Source organism: Diospyros lotus, unplaced genomic scaffold (genome assembly GCF_014633365.1).
Source record: "Diospyros lotus cultivar Yz01 unplaced genomic scaffold, ASM1463336v1 superscaf1, whole genome shotgun sequence".
NCBI lineage: Eukaryota > Viridiplantae > Streptophyta > Magnoliopsida > Ericales > Ebenaceae > Diospyros > Diospyros lotus.
In genome coordinates this window covers 2,783,443-2,797,851 of record NW_026267104.1, presented here as the reverse complement: position 1 = coordinate 2,797,851, position 14,409 = coordinate 2,783,443, and the positions used below count along the sequence as shown (strand labels likewise).

Genomic DNA, 14,409 nt, shown 5'->3' with positions numbered 1-14,409 from the left:
TCCGCCTCCACGCACTTCTGCACATTCCCCAGCCTATAGCTCAACGAGTTCTCACAACCACCACGACCAGCAGCAGCAGCAGGAGCAATGGTAGAAATCGGTCTCCCCGACTCACCCAACTCGCTCCCGCTCAGCCCCGACCCAGCCCTCTTCTTCTTCTCCCTGCTCCGGGCAGCGCCCGCCGCATTGCCCCGAAACGCGCCGGAATGATCGAGCGCCGGCGTGACAGACACCGTCTGCTTGGAGGTGACACAGCCCATGGGATGGCAGAGAAGGAAATTCAGACACCCAGAAACATGGAATGGATTTGGAGAGAAAGGGAGAATGGGAGATGGATCGACCAGCCAGATCAAGAAAGGAGATGGATGGAGGTGGGTTTACAGCAAGATGAGAAGAAAGTGTAAGGGAGTTGGGAAGGGAAGATATCCGAAGAGTACTACTTCAAAAACGAACTGAACGAAATTAACGGATAGATTGCCCCATGGACTAGTGCTGGGCGAAGCTCTGGGTTCCAGTGCTTGAAGAAGTAAAGTTATAAAATACATTTGCTTTTTATTTTTTTAAATTTTATTTTATATGGCTAAAAATAATTTATAAAAGTGTCGTTTTTCTGAAATTGCTATATATTTATTTTTATCAAATATATTGAGAAATTTTTCATATGCTGTAGCAATACTAAAATTAAAAGTAGCATTCTTTCTATTATTATAGTATAAAAAAAAAGATAATAATTTGTTTTTTGCATGCATAAAATCAACAATAATATTATTTTTAAAAACTGTTTGAGAAAATACCAATAAAACCCTCCTTACTTAATCAATAAAGTAATATTTATCTTTAATTTATCAATTGATTTATAAAAAAGAATAATTTTTTTTGGGTACTAATTAAATAATTCAATTAATATTAATAAAAAAAAATAGAATGCTCACAGTAGATGAAGATGTTCATAAGATGAGCGAGCGCAATGGTAAAAGTAAAGAGGATTGAGTGCAGTAGCAGTAGCAGTAGCAGTAGCAGCAGCAGCAACAGCAACAGCAACGGCAAGCACTCGTGCTGAGGGAATAATTGCTGCTCCCCAGGTGAGAAAAGAAGATTGATTTTAAAATAATAATGATGAAATCATATATCTTTTCTTCGTAATCAATTGATTATTGTTGCCTGATGCAACTGCCTGCCAGCCATTTCTTTCTTTATATCTTCTTCTTCATCAGTAAAAATTTACAATTAGAAAAGCAATTTTTAAATCTTATTCTTGTACTTTAGGTTAAATTTTGTTTATAGACACATGCGGGTGACCACTCCCCACTCACCACTTTAGGTTTAGGTTAATTAAAAATAATATATTTGACCTTTTTACAAATTGCTTAATGTTAGGTCAATAAAACTCCACCACCACCACCACCACCACCAAAACCATAAATAATAACTAACATTTACAACTAACTAGAGACATCATTAATCATTAATCTATAATCATGGTCATGGGTTAATGGTAGGTCTAGTGGTGTAAGCCAACCCATCTTCGTCCCAACTACTTTCTACTTCATGCTTCAGGAATTTTAGATGCAACATCATACGGCATGGATTCAAGATTTACACTTCTTTCTTATTTTTGACCATTTAGGGTCAGAGAGAGAGAGTTCATTTTTGTCTGTTATTTTACTAAAATTAGTTTTATAATTTAAATGTGTGACCTTATTATTTCAGCCTTTCTTTTGAGATTTTTCCTTTTGGTTGGACTAGAAAATGAGAAAAACAATTAAGTATTGCCCCCCCAAAAATTTCTTTTTGGTTATTTATCCATAAAAAATATATGGCCACAAATAGTTTCATATAACGTCACTGTCCTTTGATTTTCTTTTGCCCTAAAAATACCTGTTAATTTGGGCTTTTGGAAACTTAACTCCATTCTTGTTTTTTTATCCCCTTATTCTATGTTGTTTCTCTTTTTTATTCCCTTCTATGATATATTTAATAAAAAATTAAAAATATTGAATAAAACATGTATAATTTTTTGAATAAACAAATATACATTTGCCTTAATAGAAATAAAACTAACACGAGAGGAGAGTTCTTTTTATACGTAGTCTTATTCTTATTTTTTCGTAAAAAAATTATTTCTACTATTGAAATTTGCTGTAGTCAATAACAGCAATAATATCATATACACAAGGCAATAGACTTACAACACAGAAAGGAAAGAGACACAGGAAAGTGAAAACATTTAATATATCAAAAACCCATGACTTAATTTTTGTTTATAATTCTCGTACAATAGTACAATATCAAATCTTAATCTCAACGCAAAAATAATCTAACTAAAAAAGAAAAAACAGCAAATGCTCTCATAGAAAAGCTTTCTGATCTAACTTTGAAAACAATTTGCAAAAGATGTAGGAATTACTTTGGACCAATGTCCTTCAGAGAGCAGATCTGCTCTTCTCCCATAGCAGACATCACACTCACAACCAGGTCTTTCCCCTCAGCAAAACCATCCTTTATCTGCACCAACAGATTGGCCCATGGAATCAAAACCAATCCAAGAAAATTTTCAAATAACTAATAATGAACAGGGGGCAATGCAGAGATGATCGATCAACACTTCATTTGTTTTTCGCCTTCACACCCGTACAAAGACAAACACCGGTGAGTGTACACACACAAGGTGAGAGAAGGGGTATACAGAAAAACGACGAAGACAATAATCACAAGGCTTAATCCACTAGGTGGGTTCGGAATTAAGAGTTCAATAAGTATATGCAACAAGCAAAGCATATCAAGAAAAGAAGAAAAAAAAAAGAAGAGAAAGAATAGTTTTGGAAGTATCTAAATGTTCACATAAATTATTAGCAGAGAAGATATTGCAGGTCAACTTACCTGGGAGAGCAAATTCTCATCAGTTGGGAGCCTCAGGTCATCTTTGGTGTTACCACTATCAGTTAGTAAACTCACCTGAAAATTCGATTCAACAAAACAAGAATCTCCAATGACCAGAATTTAGTCAAAAAACAACAAAGAAAATAGATTTATGAATACACATACAAATCCATCCTCAGAGATATCAATCAGCTGATAGTCGATACGATTGACATGAGGAACCTGCATAAGAAGAGACACAGAGACTTATTGCAAGTTCCGTATAAAGAAAAAGAAACAGTTGGAGTAAGGCTCCCTCCAAGATGAGTCCATACATACATCACAGTTATGAGAAGAGGGCACAATATCTTCAAGCTTCTTCCCACTGAATATGTCAATCCCAACAAAGTGGCACTTGGCATGACCATGCTTCCCAGTCTTGGAAGTGGAAACTTCAACAACCTATAACAAGAATCATGACAAGTTAACTGCAAACGCAATTGATTTAGGACAAGTGCACCAAATTAAGATGCACGGACTAATGATCAGAAAGTCCACTAAACAATCCAAATTTAACCACCAGATATGAAGGAAGTATTCAGATTGTCAACGACCAAAGCATCAATTAGCCATATAAATGATGAGGAACATCTTTTTACATGATTAAAAATTACTTGTAAAATCTCAGCTCTGTTTCTTCTGTTATTGAAAGGGAAATAATTACTTGTTAGAATCAATCTCATGTATGGAAAACCAAATGAAAAATTTACTTATTTTTGACAAATATCTAATCATTTTTTTTTTTTTCCTTTCATCTGCACCAATTTTTTTGTTTTTTAAAGGCAATTTCAGCAAATATTGAAAACCTACGTCTGTACAGAAACAGAACGATAACCTAAAATGCCAAGAAGAAGGCGGCATTAACCATCCGGCATCCAGCGAAGCAATCAAATCAAAGGCAAAGAAGAATGAGTTGCAAACAGGCGAGTGAGTCAAAGGAGCAGGAAGGAGAGGGGAAGAACCTTGCAAGGGCGGTTTTTAATGACGATGTAGCCGTTCTTGCGAATGGTGCCGGCCTGCTGAGGAAAGGTCTTGGAGGCGCCGGCGTCGGCCTTGGACTCGAAATGGTGCTCCTCGTCCGACATAGTTTAACTTCTTCACTCACTGGTTCGATTTGATTCGCAAGGCTACCGAAATTGAGTGACCAACCAATTACGCAACAGATTCGAAATTCTCTCTTCTCTCCACAACCGCCTTAAGAAAGCGAAACTTTTGGGAATGCTTCTTCTTCTTCTAGTTCTAGGCAGCGTTTGGAATTGGAGCATAAAATCAGATAAATGCTTTACAAATTACGTCATTTAACTTGTGAAATAAATGAAAATATCAGGGTAGGAGATGCCATATTTTTATATTATTTTATTAAAAAAACAAATTTATTCTTATTTTTGTAAATTAAATATTTTTATAATTTGAACCCGCAAAAATTATAGACAATAATAGTATTTTTTATAATATTTTTTTTTAATAAAAGAACTCCATAAGTTGGTTGAATCCCAACTCAGTACAATCACCGCAATTATCAATTCAGATTCGTTATGCAAACAGCAATTGCTTCAATATTTAGAAGGTGCCATTGAATACACTAAGACCATCCACCACAGGCCGTTCTTCTACACCACCAGTTGCCGCCACCAGCAGCTGTAGCAGCAGCAACTTCTTGTCAACTACTACTAGTACTACACTACTACAAAGATCAAAAAACATCCCGACTGGGACTAGAACTCTCCCACTTTCACTCCCTCTCGGGGCATCTCATAAGCTTCTTTCGGCCTTGATTTCTTCACCCCCGCCGTGAACCAAACCTTGTCGGACTTGTAGCCCTCCACGCCCACGCCCGTGACTTTAACCCACACGATGACCTTCGTCTTCATTCCTTCGATTCCAGTGAGCTTTCCCCTCGACAATGTCCCTTTCACACGAGTCGCGTACCTTATGATGGACGAGTCCTTGAAGCTGACCTCACAAGGAGATGGGAGGTACACTGTGAGCTTGGACTTTGTCTCCTCGAATTCATAACACGTAATGTTCTGAGGAAAAAGGCCCGGTGGAAGGTTGTGCTCCCGCAGGAGATCTGGCAGGGCTTTCAGCGGTTTACCTGGGGGAAATTGAGTCAAACATATAAGATGAATCGGCTTCTTATCAATTATCATACCCTTTCGGATGTCATCCAATATGTCTGTTCTGTTAAAGCGGGAACTATCACCGCCAAATAGTAGACGAGGAAGAGCGCGAAATGCATATCCAAAATCAGTTAATCTACTCGCCCCAATTGCAAATTTTCAAAAGCTGCCACTACTTGCACGCTGCTTTCTCTTCTCTCGATGGCCGTCGATGCAACCACCGCCTTCACCTTGCCGCCTCGCCGCGTCTCCGACTGCCACTGCATCACCTCATCGATGGTTAGAGAGGCGAGGCGATGGCAACAAGGTGACGATGGCGAGGCGGCAAGCAAAGGCAGCAGCGGTGGTGGTTGCATCGGCGGCCATGGAGAAAAGAGAGAGCAGCGGACAAGCAGTGGCAGCTTTTGAAAATTTATAATTGGAGCAAGGGTATTTTGATCTTTTTGACACCCCTCGATAAGCCCCTCAGTAGCTTTGTCGGGCAAAGTAGCACTGCTCATCCAAAATATGCCTTGGTTTGTGGCCGCTCAGGCATTGGTTTTTGTTTTATAAAATTCTTACTTACAAAAAAAAAAACAAAAACAAAACAAAACCTTGATTGGAACATATGCTTGCCCCATCAACTTTAAAACTTAATAGTTAATAGCTAGAAACTTCAATAATAGAGTAGATTTGAATTAATTCTGTACCTTTCAGCTTGTTGAATACCCATCTTGCTTTCTCTCCACGGTATTTGAAAAAATCTGGAACCATAAGTACACATACTGTTAAGAGCCAAAAGGTATTACAAGTTCATTCATGAAAAGAAACTATGCACACGGTATGATATCACCAATAAAGCAGTTATCTGATTCACGTACAATATGTACCATCTTGACAGAATATCAACAAATAAAAAGGCTGAGACAGAAAGCCAACTTCAGTCTTTTAGCAGACTAGCATGGGACACTGTTGACAGTTATCTGATGATCTATTGTTAAATCTTGCTACTTGTTCTTACCCCTCAAAATACTTCCAAACAACAAATACATGCCAAAGCAAAAGAGAGACGTACTTCAGGCTTCCATTTGCATTGTAGGTGGCAGAAAATTAATATGAAAATTTATAGACAAATCGTATGCTGCCAAAATGGCTACGAGTGTAAAGTATGGAAGCACAAGCACAACTATGCCAACCAACATCTCTTGCATGACATCACAAAAGCATTCACTAATAAGACAACTAACATTCTATCACCAACATGACAATTGTCTGCTTTGGTTTTAGCAACAACAACCTACCAAGCTTTTATCTCACCATGTGGGGTTAGCTACATGAAATCTAGCTTGCTGATTACTTCTAATATGATTATTATTTGCAAGGCCCTTATAAGTAACATCATATCCATGTCTCCCACCAAATGTTTTTCATGGTCTTCCTCTACCCTTTTTGCAAGATACTTATTTCATTCCGTCCAATCTCCTCGTAAGAGCCTATATTGGTCTTCTTATTACACCAAACCACCTCAATCACATCTTATCTTATCATAATCACGCTTTTCTTTTAGCGTGGATGATAAATCTATTAAAAGGTCAAAAGCTAAACCAAGAAGCTGTCCTTGGACTCTTCAGCAGTTAGAAGGAGATCTATTGTTAAAAATCATCCTTCAACTCCTGGACACCAACAAAAATGCGCAGGACGTAGAAAATCCGATTCTCAATTTATAATTCAAATAACATTAATAGCTGCAAATCATCAATGCTTGAAACACAAGCACGAGTACCTTGCCATCAACCTCTTCTATGATGTGAACGATTGTCAATCAATAGTGAAGTCCAAACTATATAGTACTGCTATATATGTCTTCAGACAACCAGTCAAATCTCAATGGAAAGAATCACCTCGAGTGAAGTCATTGATAAAGAGATCAATAACAATAATCTTTGGTTTAATGGCTCAGTTTTAGTGAAGGCCAAACAATCTTATCCAACAAGGGGAAGACAAATCATAAGGGTCAGTGCCTTATATTATGAAACAAAATGACAATTAATAAGCTGAATTTTGATGGGAAGTATATAAACATGTAGACATTCATGACAAGGCAAGAAACCAGAAGAAAAAAGAACCTGATATCTGAAATCAATCCCTAAACCTTATTCTATTTTAGTTTTTTTTTTTTTTTAATTTCCCTTGTGGCTCCTCAAGAAACAGAGCAAAATCCCATATTAGAATTTCTTTGAGCAAACCCAATTGAGATTTACGTACAAACACACATTTATCCAACGGATTGTCCCAATTGTTTTCCTCCTAGAAAATTTCAGAAATAAACAAAAAATAAATAGATGAAGATGAGTAAATCAAGGGAGAACCAATAAACCCTTCTCAGTAAAATCAGATCTATGTTTTGGAATGCAGGATATGCAATTGAATGAAAATGGGGAACTGGGTTCGGTTCAATCAAGCACCATTACATCTATGGTTGACATAGACGCGAGCAAATCTATGGAAATGAGAGAGAGAGAGAGAGTTACAGTGAGGTCTTGGGTCATGTTGGAGATCTCTTCCTTGGCTTTCTTGGAAACCCAAAATGTGCTTGCTTTGAGGCTCCCAACCTTCGTCAAAGCCTTCTCCATTTCTGTCTTCTTCTTCCCCTTCCTCCCTCTCTCTTCTATCTTGAAATGCTCTCAAATCCCAACACAGAGAAAGAGAGAGCCAAGAAGAAGAAGAAAGAGGAGGGGTGAAACTTCTTCAACAAAAAGTAATCTCTCTGTGGAATCAATCGCCCTCTCGATTCTCTTTCATACATACGTCGCCATCACAGCTAATTAGTGGCCTCCAGCTCAACTTGAAGAAAGCGGCGCTCCAAAAACAGGGAAAACTTTGGGACGAGAAAAGAAACAGAAAACTTCAAAAAAAGGTGAGCTTTATTACATTTCTTCCTCAAAGAGTGTGTAAGAAAGAATTAACAAAGATTAAGCAGAAACGATGTTAAATTACATCAACTATCAATTATAATATTATTTGTATATTATTTTTTATAATATTATTTGTATGTAATAAAAGATGTTTATTTTTAAAAAATTGTATTTTAATTAATAATTATTAAAATTAAATATTTTTAATTAAAAATAATTTTTAAAATTTTTATTCTCAGTTCACATTTTGAAATATCACAAGGAAGGAACAAACGATAAAAGGAGCGATTTCCGGTGAGAGAATATCGAGACAGGGGAAAGGGTTCGGGCACTCCACCACCGTCATTTTAAGTGACGTGTTATTAAATATTATTATTAATTATTTTAAAATTTACTAAGTTTCAAATAAATATATATTAATTGCAGTCTATAAATTTAATTTTAAAGAAGCTTTAGGGTGAAATTGAAGAAAGAAGATGATGGGTTGGATTAGATGGTAAGGTTAAACAGAGAGAGAGAGAGAGATTAACAAACAAATTAGAGACAGCTCAACAAATCATTATTAATAATAATAATAATAATTAAAAGATGTTTGTGTGAGTAATATATTTATATATATAGATATATGTATGTATATATATATGGAATAATTTTGTAAGTGATGATGAGATTGCATTATTTGCATAGTTGGCCAATCATGTGAGGCTGCCTTACGTTATTGTACAATTGGGCAATCATGTGGAGATGTTTATTTTTTATGTCTTCCTTCTAAAGGTTGGTTCGTTCATTCATTCATTCATTCATTAGGCACATTTTCTAACTTTTCATTTCACTTTAATATTTTTTAATAATGCAGGGTGAGGTTTGGGGTTTGGGCTGGACTAATAATAAATTCACAGAAAACCAACATTCGGGCCCATAGCCCAATGGGTTGTCCTCTCTGCAGGCCCATCTCACAAGGGCCCAGAAAAAGAGCCCATTCATTTAACGGGTTTGGGTTTCCCTTGCAACACCATTTAGTTGAATTTCCTCAATATGGGTCATGACCTCATCTTGCATGGCAATGGCATTGGCATTGGCATGGTGACGATTGACGAAGACAAGCTCACATTTGCTCCAGCCTTGAGGCCCATAATAATAATAATCCAACTATTAAACTAGAATATTTGCTTGACCTTGCCGCCTCTATCTATGCTTTGACTTACTCTAATATTTGATTCATATTAGTTAGGTTTAAGGTCGCAATTTCCAACATTAACTGCTCTTGCGATTAAGGTGAGCAAATTCGTTGACTCTCTCCTATTATTGATCTTCCTGCTGAAGTGATTTGGCAAGGATTAAAACACCTTTTGTTTTTTAGCAACTCATTCTGATGTTCGTTCAAAATTTTATGAATTTTATATTAATTTCTTGTTGACCATCTATCTAACACATGCAGCTTAATTGCTTCTTTTGTCCAGTCTTAGGATTGATTTGATTACAAGAAAGAGCACCTCCTTTTTAATTTGGTTTAAATAAATGCTCCAACTACAAACAAACAGGGGTTCATGTTAGAGAACTCCTTAAAAGTATAGGTGATGGGTGTAGTTACGCACCCATCTAATAAAGCCATGACATGGGAACCAATATGAGAGTGGCCAGGCCACACTTGCAGATTGAGTCTCATATGATATCTTTTCATTATTACTTAGGTTTAAGGGACAAATTAAATGGCTTATGAAGGACACTAAATTCTAATTATAGACAGCTTAATTAATCTCTAATCTCTCTTAGATGGGTATCCTTAATTATAGTCAATATTAGAGCCAATCAATCTCTTTGATGGATGGTCCCTAGATAATTGGTTGACCTTTAATGTTTTAGTGAGATGAAAAGAATAAACAATGGATAGTCGACGAATCATAGCATGGGAGTCTATTTTGTATGATTTGTTGTTTTAGTTGGTAATGGATATTATAGGTCAAAGTAACATCACTGGTTGTGGGTGGTGCCTTCTCTGCATGGATCTTCCCTCTGTCTTATTTGTGTTAGTTTTTTTTGTTCCTTTCTTTGTAATGGGAGTGGGAGTGGGAGGTAGGTCCCAAAATAATTCTCAAAAATATAAAAGATCACATTTGTAACAATCACTTTAAATTAAACATATGATTCCAGTTTTAAAGGGTGGGTGGGGGTTTGATTTTGTGGCAACTTCCGGTGACTTTTTTTTTTAACTTCAATCTTTGTATTAAACATGTTATGTTGTTTAGTCTGATGTGGTTTTCATAAATGACATCTCTGGGAACAGTAATATAGGTCAAACAAGCAATCCTGGCATTGAAGTTTACTTAGTAGAGTATGATGATCACTTCTTAACACAATAAATATGTTGGAAATATAATACTGTATAAATAAAATTAATGGTGTAATAATATATAAAATTGAATAGAAATAGTGCATGAAATAGAGAATTGAGATCTAATTTTGTGTCAATTTTTTAACAATAAATAAATAAATAGATAGGGAGAGATTAATTTGTTAGTCAACCGGGGGGGGGGGTTGTAAATAAATAAAACTAAAATTCGGGGGTCCGTTGGATTAGTTAATTTGACCAAAATTAGATTGATTTGAATAATAATCTAAAACTATATATATATATATATAATAAGATGATGATTAGACTTGGGCACACGTGTATACTCAAATCATCTTTCCCATCAATTTTTGTCGTTTAATTTCAAGTATATTTAAAATACCCACTTTACTTTCAATTTTCTTTATATATTATATGTAGTTTTAAGGCCGCCGGCTGGCTGGCTACAATAAAGAAAAAATCAATTCGAACACCTATATATAAAGTAATTAAGTGTGTGTGTATTTGTGTACACTTTGTAAAAGACAATCAATCGCACACGATACGATAACTCAAATTCATGAATTTTAATTAAATTTGGTTTGAATTTATGACTTATAACGTGGATGGAAGAGCATATAATGTTTAAAAATTGCAGTGGATTGAGAGGAGAGGAGAGGAGAGGAGAGGAGTGAGGAGTGAGACCAAAACAATTGACGAGGAGGCCAACAACTCTTTGTGACCAATTGGCATCCACCGGATCCAATGTAACCATTCTAGCACCAGTTAACATGTCTCGTCCAAATACTAGCTAGATATTAAAACCAGTCAACCTGGGCGGCTATCCAATCCATTCGTCTTCAAATCGCAATTGGTTCTTCCCATCAATAAAACAATACTATATCAACAAGTCTTCAACTTCAAACCCCAACCCTTCAACTTATAATTAATCAAACCCTCTCTCTCTCTCTATATATATATATATGTATATGTGTGTGCGTGCATCTGTTCATATATATGTATCTATATATATAATCTCAGAAAGCAATGGAATGTATAATATAACAATGGCGTCCGTGCATTTGTTCCAGGTTTGGTTTGGTCCATGGATCTGCAGGCGCCATGTCCCTCTAAAATATTCAACCACTATTCGCAAATTCATACTTCACCCCATGAGAGAGAATTACCAACTTTGAAGTTGAAGAAGAAGAAGAAGAAGAAGAAGCTGATCATTATGTCTAACGACAAAGTTGATGTTTCTCGAGTCGCTTTAATCCTTCTCTTGATCTTGTTTACAGGTACTAATTCATGATCAAATTCTACTCTGTTTGTGTGTACATATAAATGTTTGTGCTTTCCGAGGATGATGATGTTCTCGAGGTCGGTGTTCTGTCTTGTCGCAGGTGCTCTTGTCAATGGAGATTCGCTTGAATCAGACAAAGAGGTGTTGATGGCTCTGAAAGCCTACCTTGAAGCTCAAAATCAAGTGAATCGAGGACGATACAGTGACTGGGACCCTCTCCAAGAACCCTGCCAGTGGCCGGGAATTTCGTGCAGCGGCGGCCGTGTCACCGCCGTAGACCTCTCCGGCAGTAAGATCGCAGGTAAACCGGCTTCTACAAATAGCCTACTAGTCTTTACAGTTTAAAAACTCGAAACTTCAGAATATGTATAAATATATATATTTTGGTATATTTTGTTCCTACTCAGGTGAGATATTCGGCAACTTTTCAGCTTTGACTGCCATGTCCCAGCTGGACCTCTCCCAGAACACCATCGCCTGCAGCTTCACGGCGGACTTAGGCTTGTGCAGGAGCCTGAAAGTTTTGAACTTGTCCCACAATATTATCAATGCTGCGCTGAATCTTACGGGGCTCGTCAGCCTGGAGGTTCTTGACCTGTCCATGAACCGGATTAACGGCGGAATTCAGTTCTCTTTCCCGGCGATATGCAACAGTTTGGTTGTGGCCAATTTGTCCAACAATAACTTCACCGGAACAATCGACAATGCCTTCGAAGATTGCTGGAATTTGAAGTTTCTTGACCTCAGCGCCAACAATTTCTCCGGCGGCATATGGCAGGGCTTTCCCAGGCTCCGAGAATTCTCTGCCTCCGAAAATCTTTTCACTGGCCAACTTTCCGAGGAAATTTTCTCGGGAAATTGCGGCCTCAAGGTTTTAGACCTCTCAGAAAATGCATTCACTGGAAAGTTTCCTGGAAAAATCTCCAATTGCAGGGATTTGGTGGTTCTGAATCTTTGGGGAAACAACTTCACTGATCAAATTCCGGCGGAAATCGGATATATCTCGAGCTTAGAAGCACTGTATCTGGGAAACAACAGTTTTTCGAGAGAGATTCCGGAGACCTTGCTTGGATTGGCAAACTTGTTCCTCTTGGATTTGAGCGAGAACAATTTCGGGGGCGAAATACAAGAAATCTTCGGAAAATTCACTCAAATCAAGTTGCTTATACTGCATTCAAATTCGTACATTGGTGGGATTATTACATCTGGGATTCTGAATTTGCCCAATATTTCACGATTAGACCTCAGCTTCAACAACTTTTCTGGTCCATTACCAGTTCAAATTTCTCAAACGAAAAGCTTGATGTTCTTGATTCTTGCCTTCAATAAATTTAGTGGAAATATTCCACCAGAATATGGCGATTTGACTCAGCTTCAAGCTCTTGATCTCAGCTTCAACAGATTAGACGGTCCAATTCCGGCGAGTTTTGGAAACTTGAGCTCCTTGCTATGGTTGATGTTGGCGAACAATTCACTCGCCGGCGAAATCCCTCCGGAGCTGGGGAGTTGCCGGAGCTTGCTGTGGCTAAACCTGGCCAACAACCAGCTTTCCGGGGGAATTCCGCCTGAGCTGACGAACATTGGGCTGAATCCGACGCTGACATTTGAGGAAAATCGTCGGAGTGACCGAGCCATCGCCTGCCTTGGCGAGTGCATGGCTATGAGGCGGTGGATTCCGGCCGACTACCCTCCGTTCAGCTTTGTGTACTTTCTTCTTACGAGGAAGAATTGCAGAAGCTTGTGGGATCGGCTGCTCAAAGGCTATGGCATTTTCCCGGTTTGCGTCGGCGGCGTACGGACGTTTCAGATCTCCGGCTACGTTCAACTCAGCGGCAATCAGTTGTCTGGCGAGGTTCCATCTGCGATCGGCAAGCTGCAAAGATTCAGCATGCTGCATCTCGGCATCAACAGATTTTCCGGTGACCTCCCGCCGGAGATTGGGCTTGTGCCGCTGGTGGTTCTTAACATCTCCCACAACAAATTCTCCGGCAAAATTCCGGCCGAAATTGGCGGCATCAAGTGCTTGCAGAACCTTGATTTGTCATACAACAATTTCTCTGGTGCTTTCCCTTCCGGCTTTAACAATCTGACTGATCTGAGCAAGTTCAACGTCTCTTACAATCCACTCATCGCCGGCGTAATCCCGGAAACCGGCCAACTAGCAACCTTCGAGAAGGATTCTTTCCTTGGCGATCCATTGCTACACCTTCCGGCTTTCATGGACAATTCTACCAATCACCCATCATCAAACGGCGACAAGAAGCCGGGAAGGACTAAAAAGCTGGGCGCATTTTTGGTGTTCATTTCTCTGATAACGGCGCTTCTAGTCTGCGGAATAATCACCTTCATACTCTGCCTTGTCTTGAAAAGCCACAGAGAGATGCCGGAACAGTTTCTGGAGGAAACAAAGGGCGAGAACGGATACATGTCGAGCTCGGCCGTGTCTTCGCCATGGCTGTCAGACGGTGTTAAGGTCATCCGTTTGGATAAAACGACGTTCACTCACGCCGACATTTTGAATGCCACGGGGAACTTTTCCGACGACCGGATTATCGGGCGGGGAGGGTTCGGGACAGTGTACAGAGGAGTGTTGCCGGACGGGAGAGAAGTGGCTGTGAAGAAGCTCCAGAGAGAGGGCAACGAGGGGGAGAGGGAATTCAGAGCTGAAATGGAAGTCCTAACCGGAAATGGCTTCGGTTGGCCGCACCCCAACCTTGTCACACTCTACGGATGGTACCAACTGTTTGTCTACGAATTGAATTCAGTCTCCCATTTTGTTTGATTGATTATTATTCTTAATTTATACAATTATGACTGTAAGTAATTGATTTACTCGATCGTGGC

General features: G+C 38.5%; 3 protein-coding genes and 1 pseudogene across 5 annotated transcripts in view; 1 reads left to right on the top strand and 3 right to left on the bottom strand.

Moving 5' to 3' along the window:
• Window positions 1-7,903, bottom strand: part of LOC127792895 (uncharacterized protein At5g01610-like) — a 30,840-nt gene extending 22,937 nt beyond the window's left edge. Inside the window, exon 1 of the mRNA XM_052323547.1 lies at window positions 7,659-7,903. The gene's annotated coding sequence lies outside the window, so the exon portion shown is untranslated. The remainder of the gene's footprint in view (window positions 1-7,658) is intronic.
• The window catches only part of LOC127792894 (probable LRR receptor-like serine/threonine-protein kinase At1g74360), a 31,433-nt gene that overhangs the window by 16,200 nt on the left and 824 nt on the right, over window positions 1-14,409 (top strand). Inside the window, exons 2-4 of one of the 3 annotated variants that reach the window (XM_052323542.1) lie at window positions 11,488-11,560; window positions 11,666-11,866; window positions 11,973-14,298. In XM_052323542.1, coding sequence (XP_052179502.1) covers window positions 11,488-11,560; window positions 11,666-11,866; window positions 11,973-14,298 — 2,600 coding nt within the window. Of the gene's footprint in view, window positions 1-11,184; window positions 11,561-11,665; window positions 11,867-11,972; window positions 14,299-14,409 lie in introns of those variants that run through there. The other 2 variants (XM_052323543.1, XM_052323540.1) reach the window with 2 other exon arrangements.
• On the bottom strand, window positions 2,227-4,180 carry LOC127792898 (eukaryotic translation initiation factor 5A). The gene is made up of 5 exons (XM_052323549.1): window positions 3,882-4,180; window positions 3,199-3,321; window positions 3,046-3,102; window positions 2,881-2,955; window positions 2,227-2,505 (listed from the first exon to the last, which is right to left on the bottom strand). Exons 1-5 carry the CDS (start codon window positions 4,002-4,004, stop codon window positions 2,404-2,406), a joined length of 480 nt encoding a protein of 159 aa, XP_052179509.1. The 5' UTR covers window positions 4,005-4,180; the 3' UTR covers window positions 2,227-2,403.
• On the bottom strand, window positions 4,453-7,663 carry LOC127792896 (uncharacterized protein At5g01610-like; annotated as a pseudogene).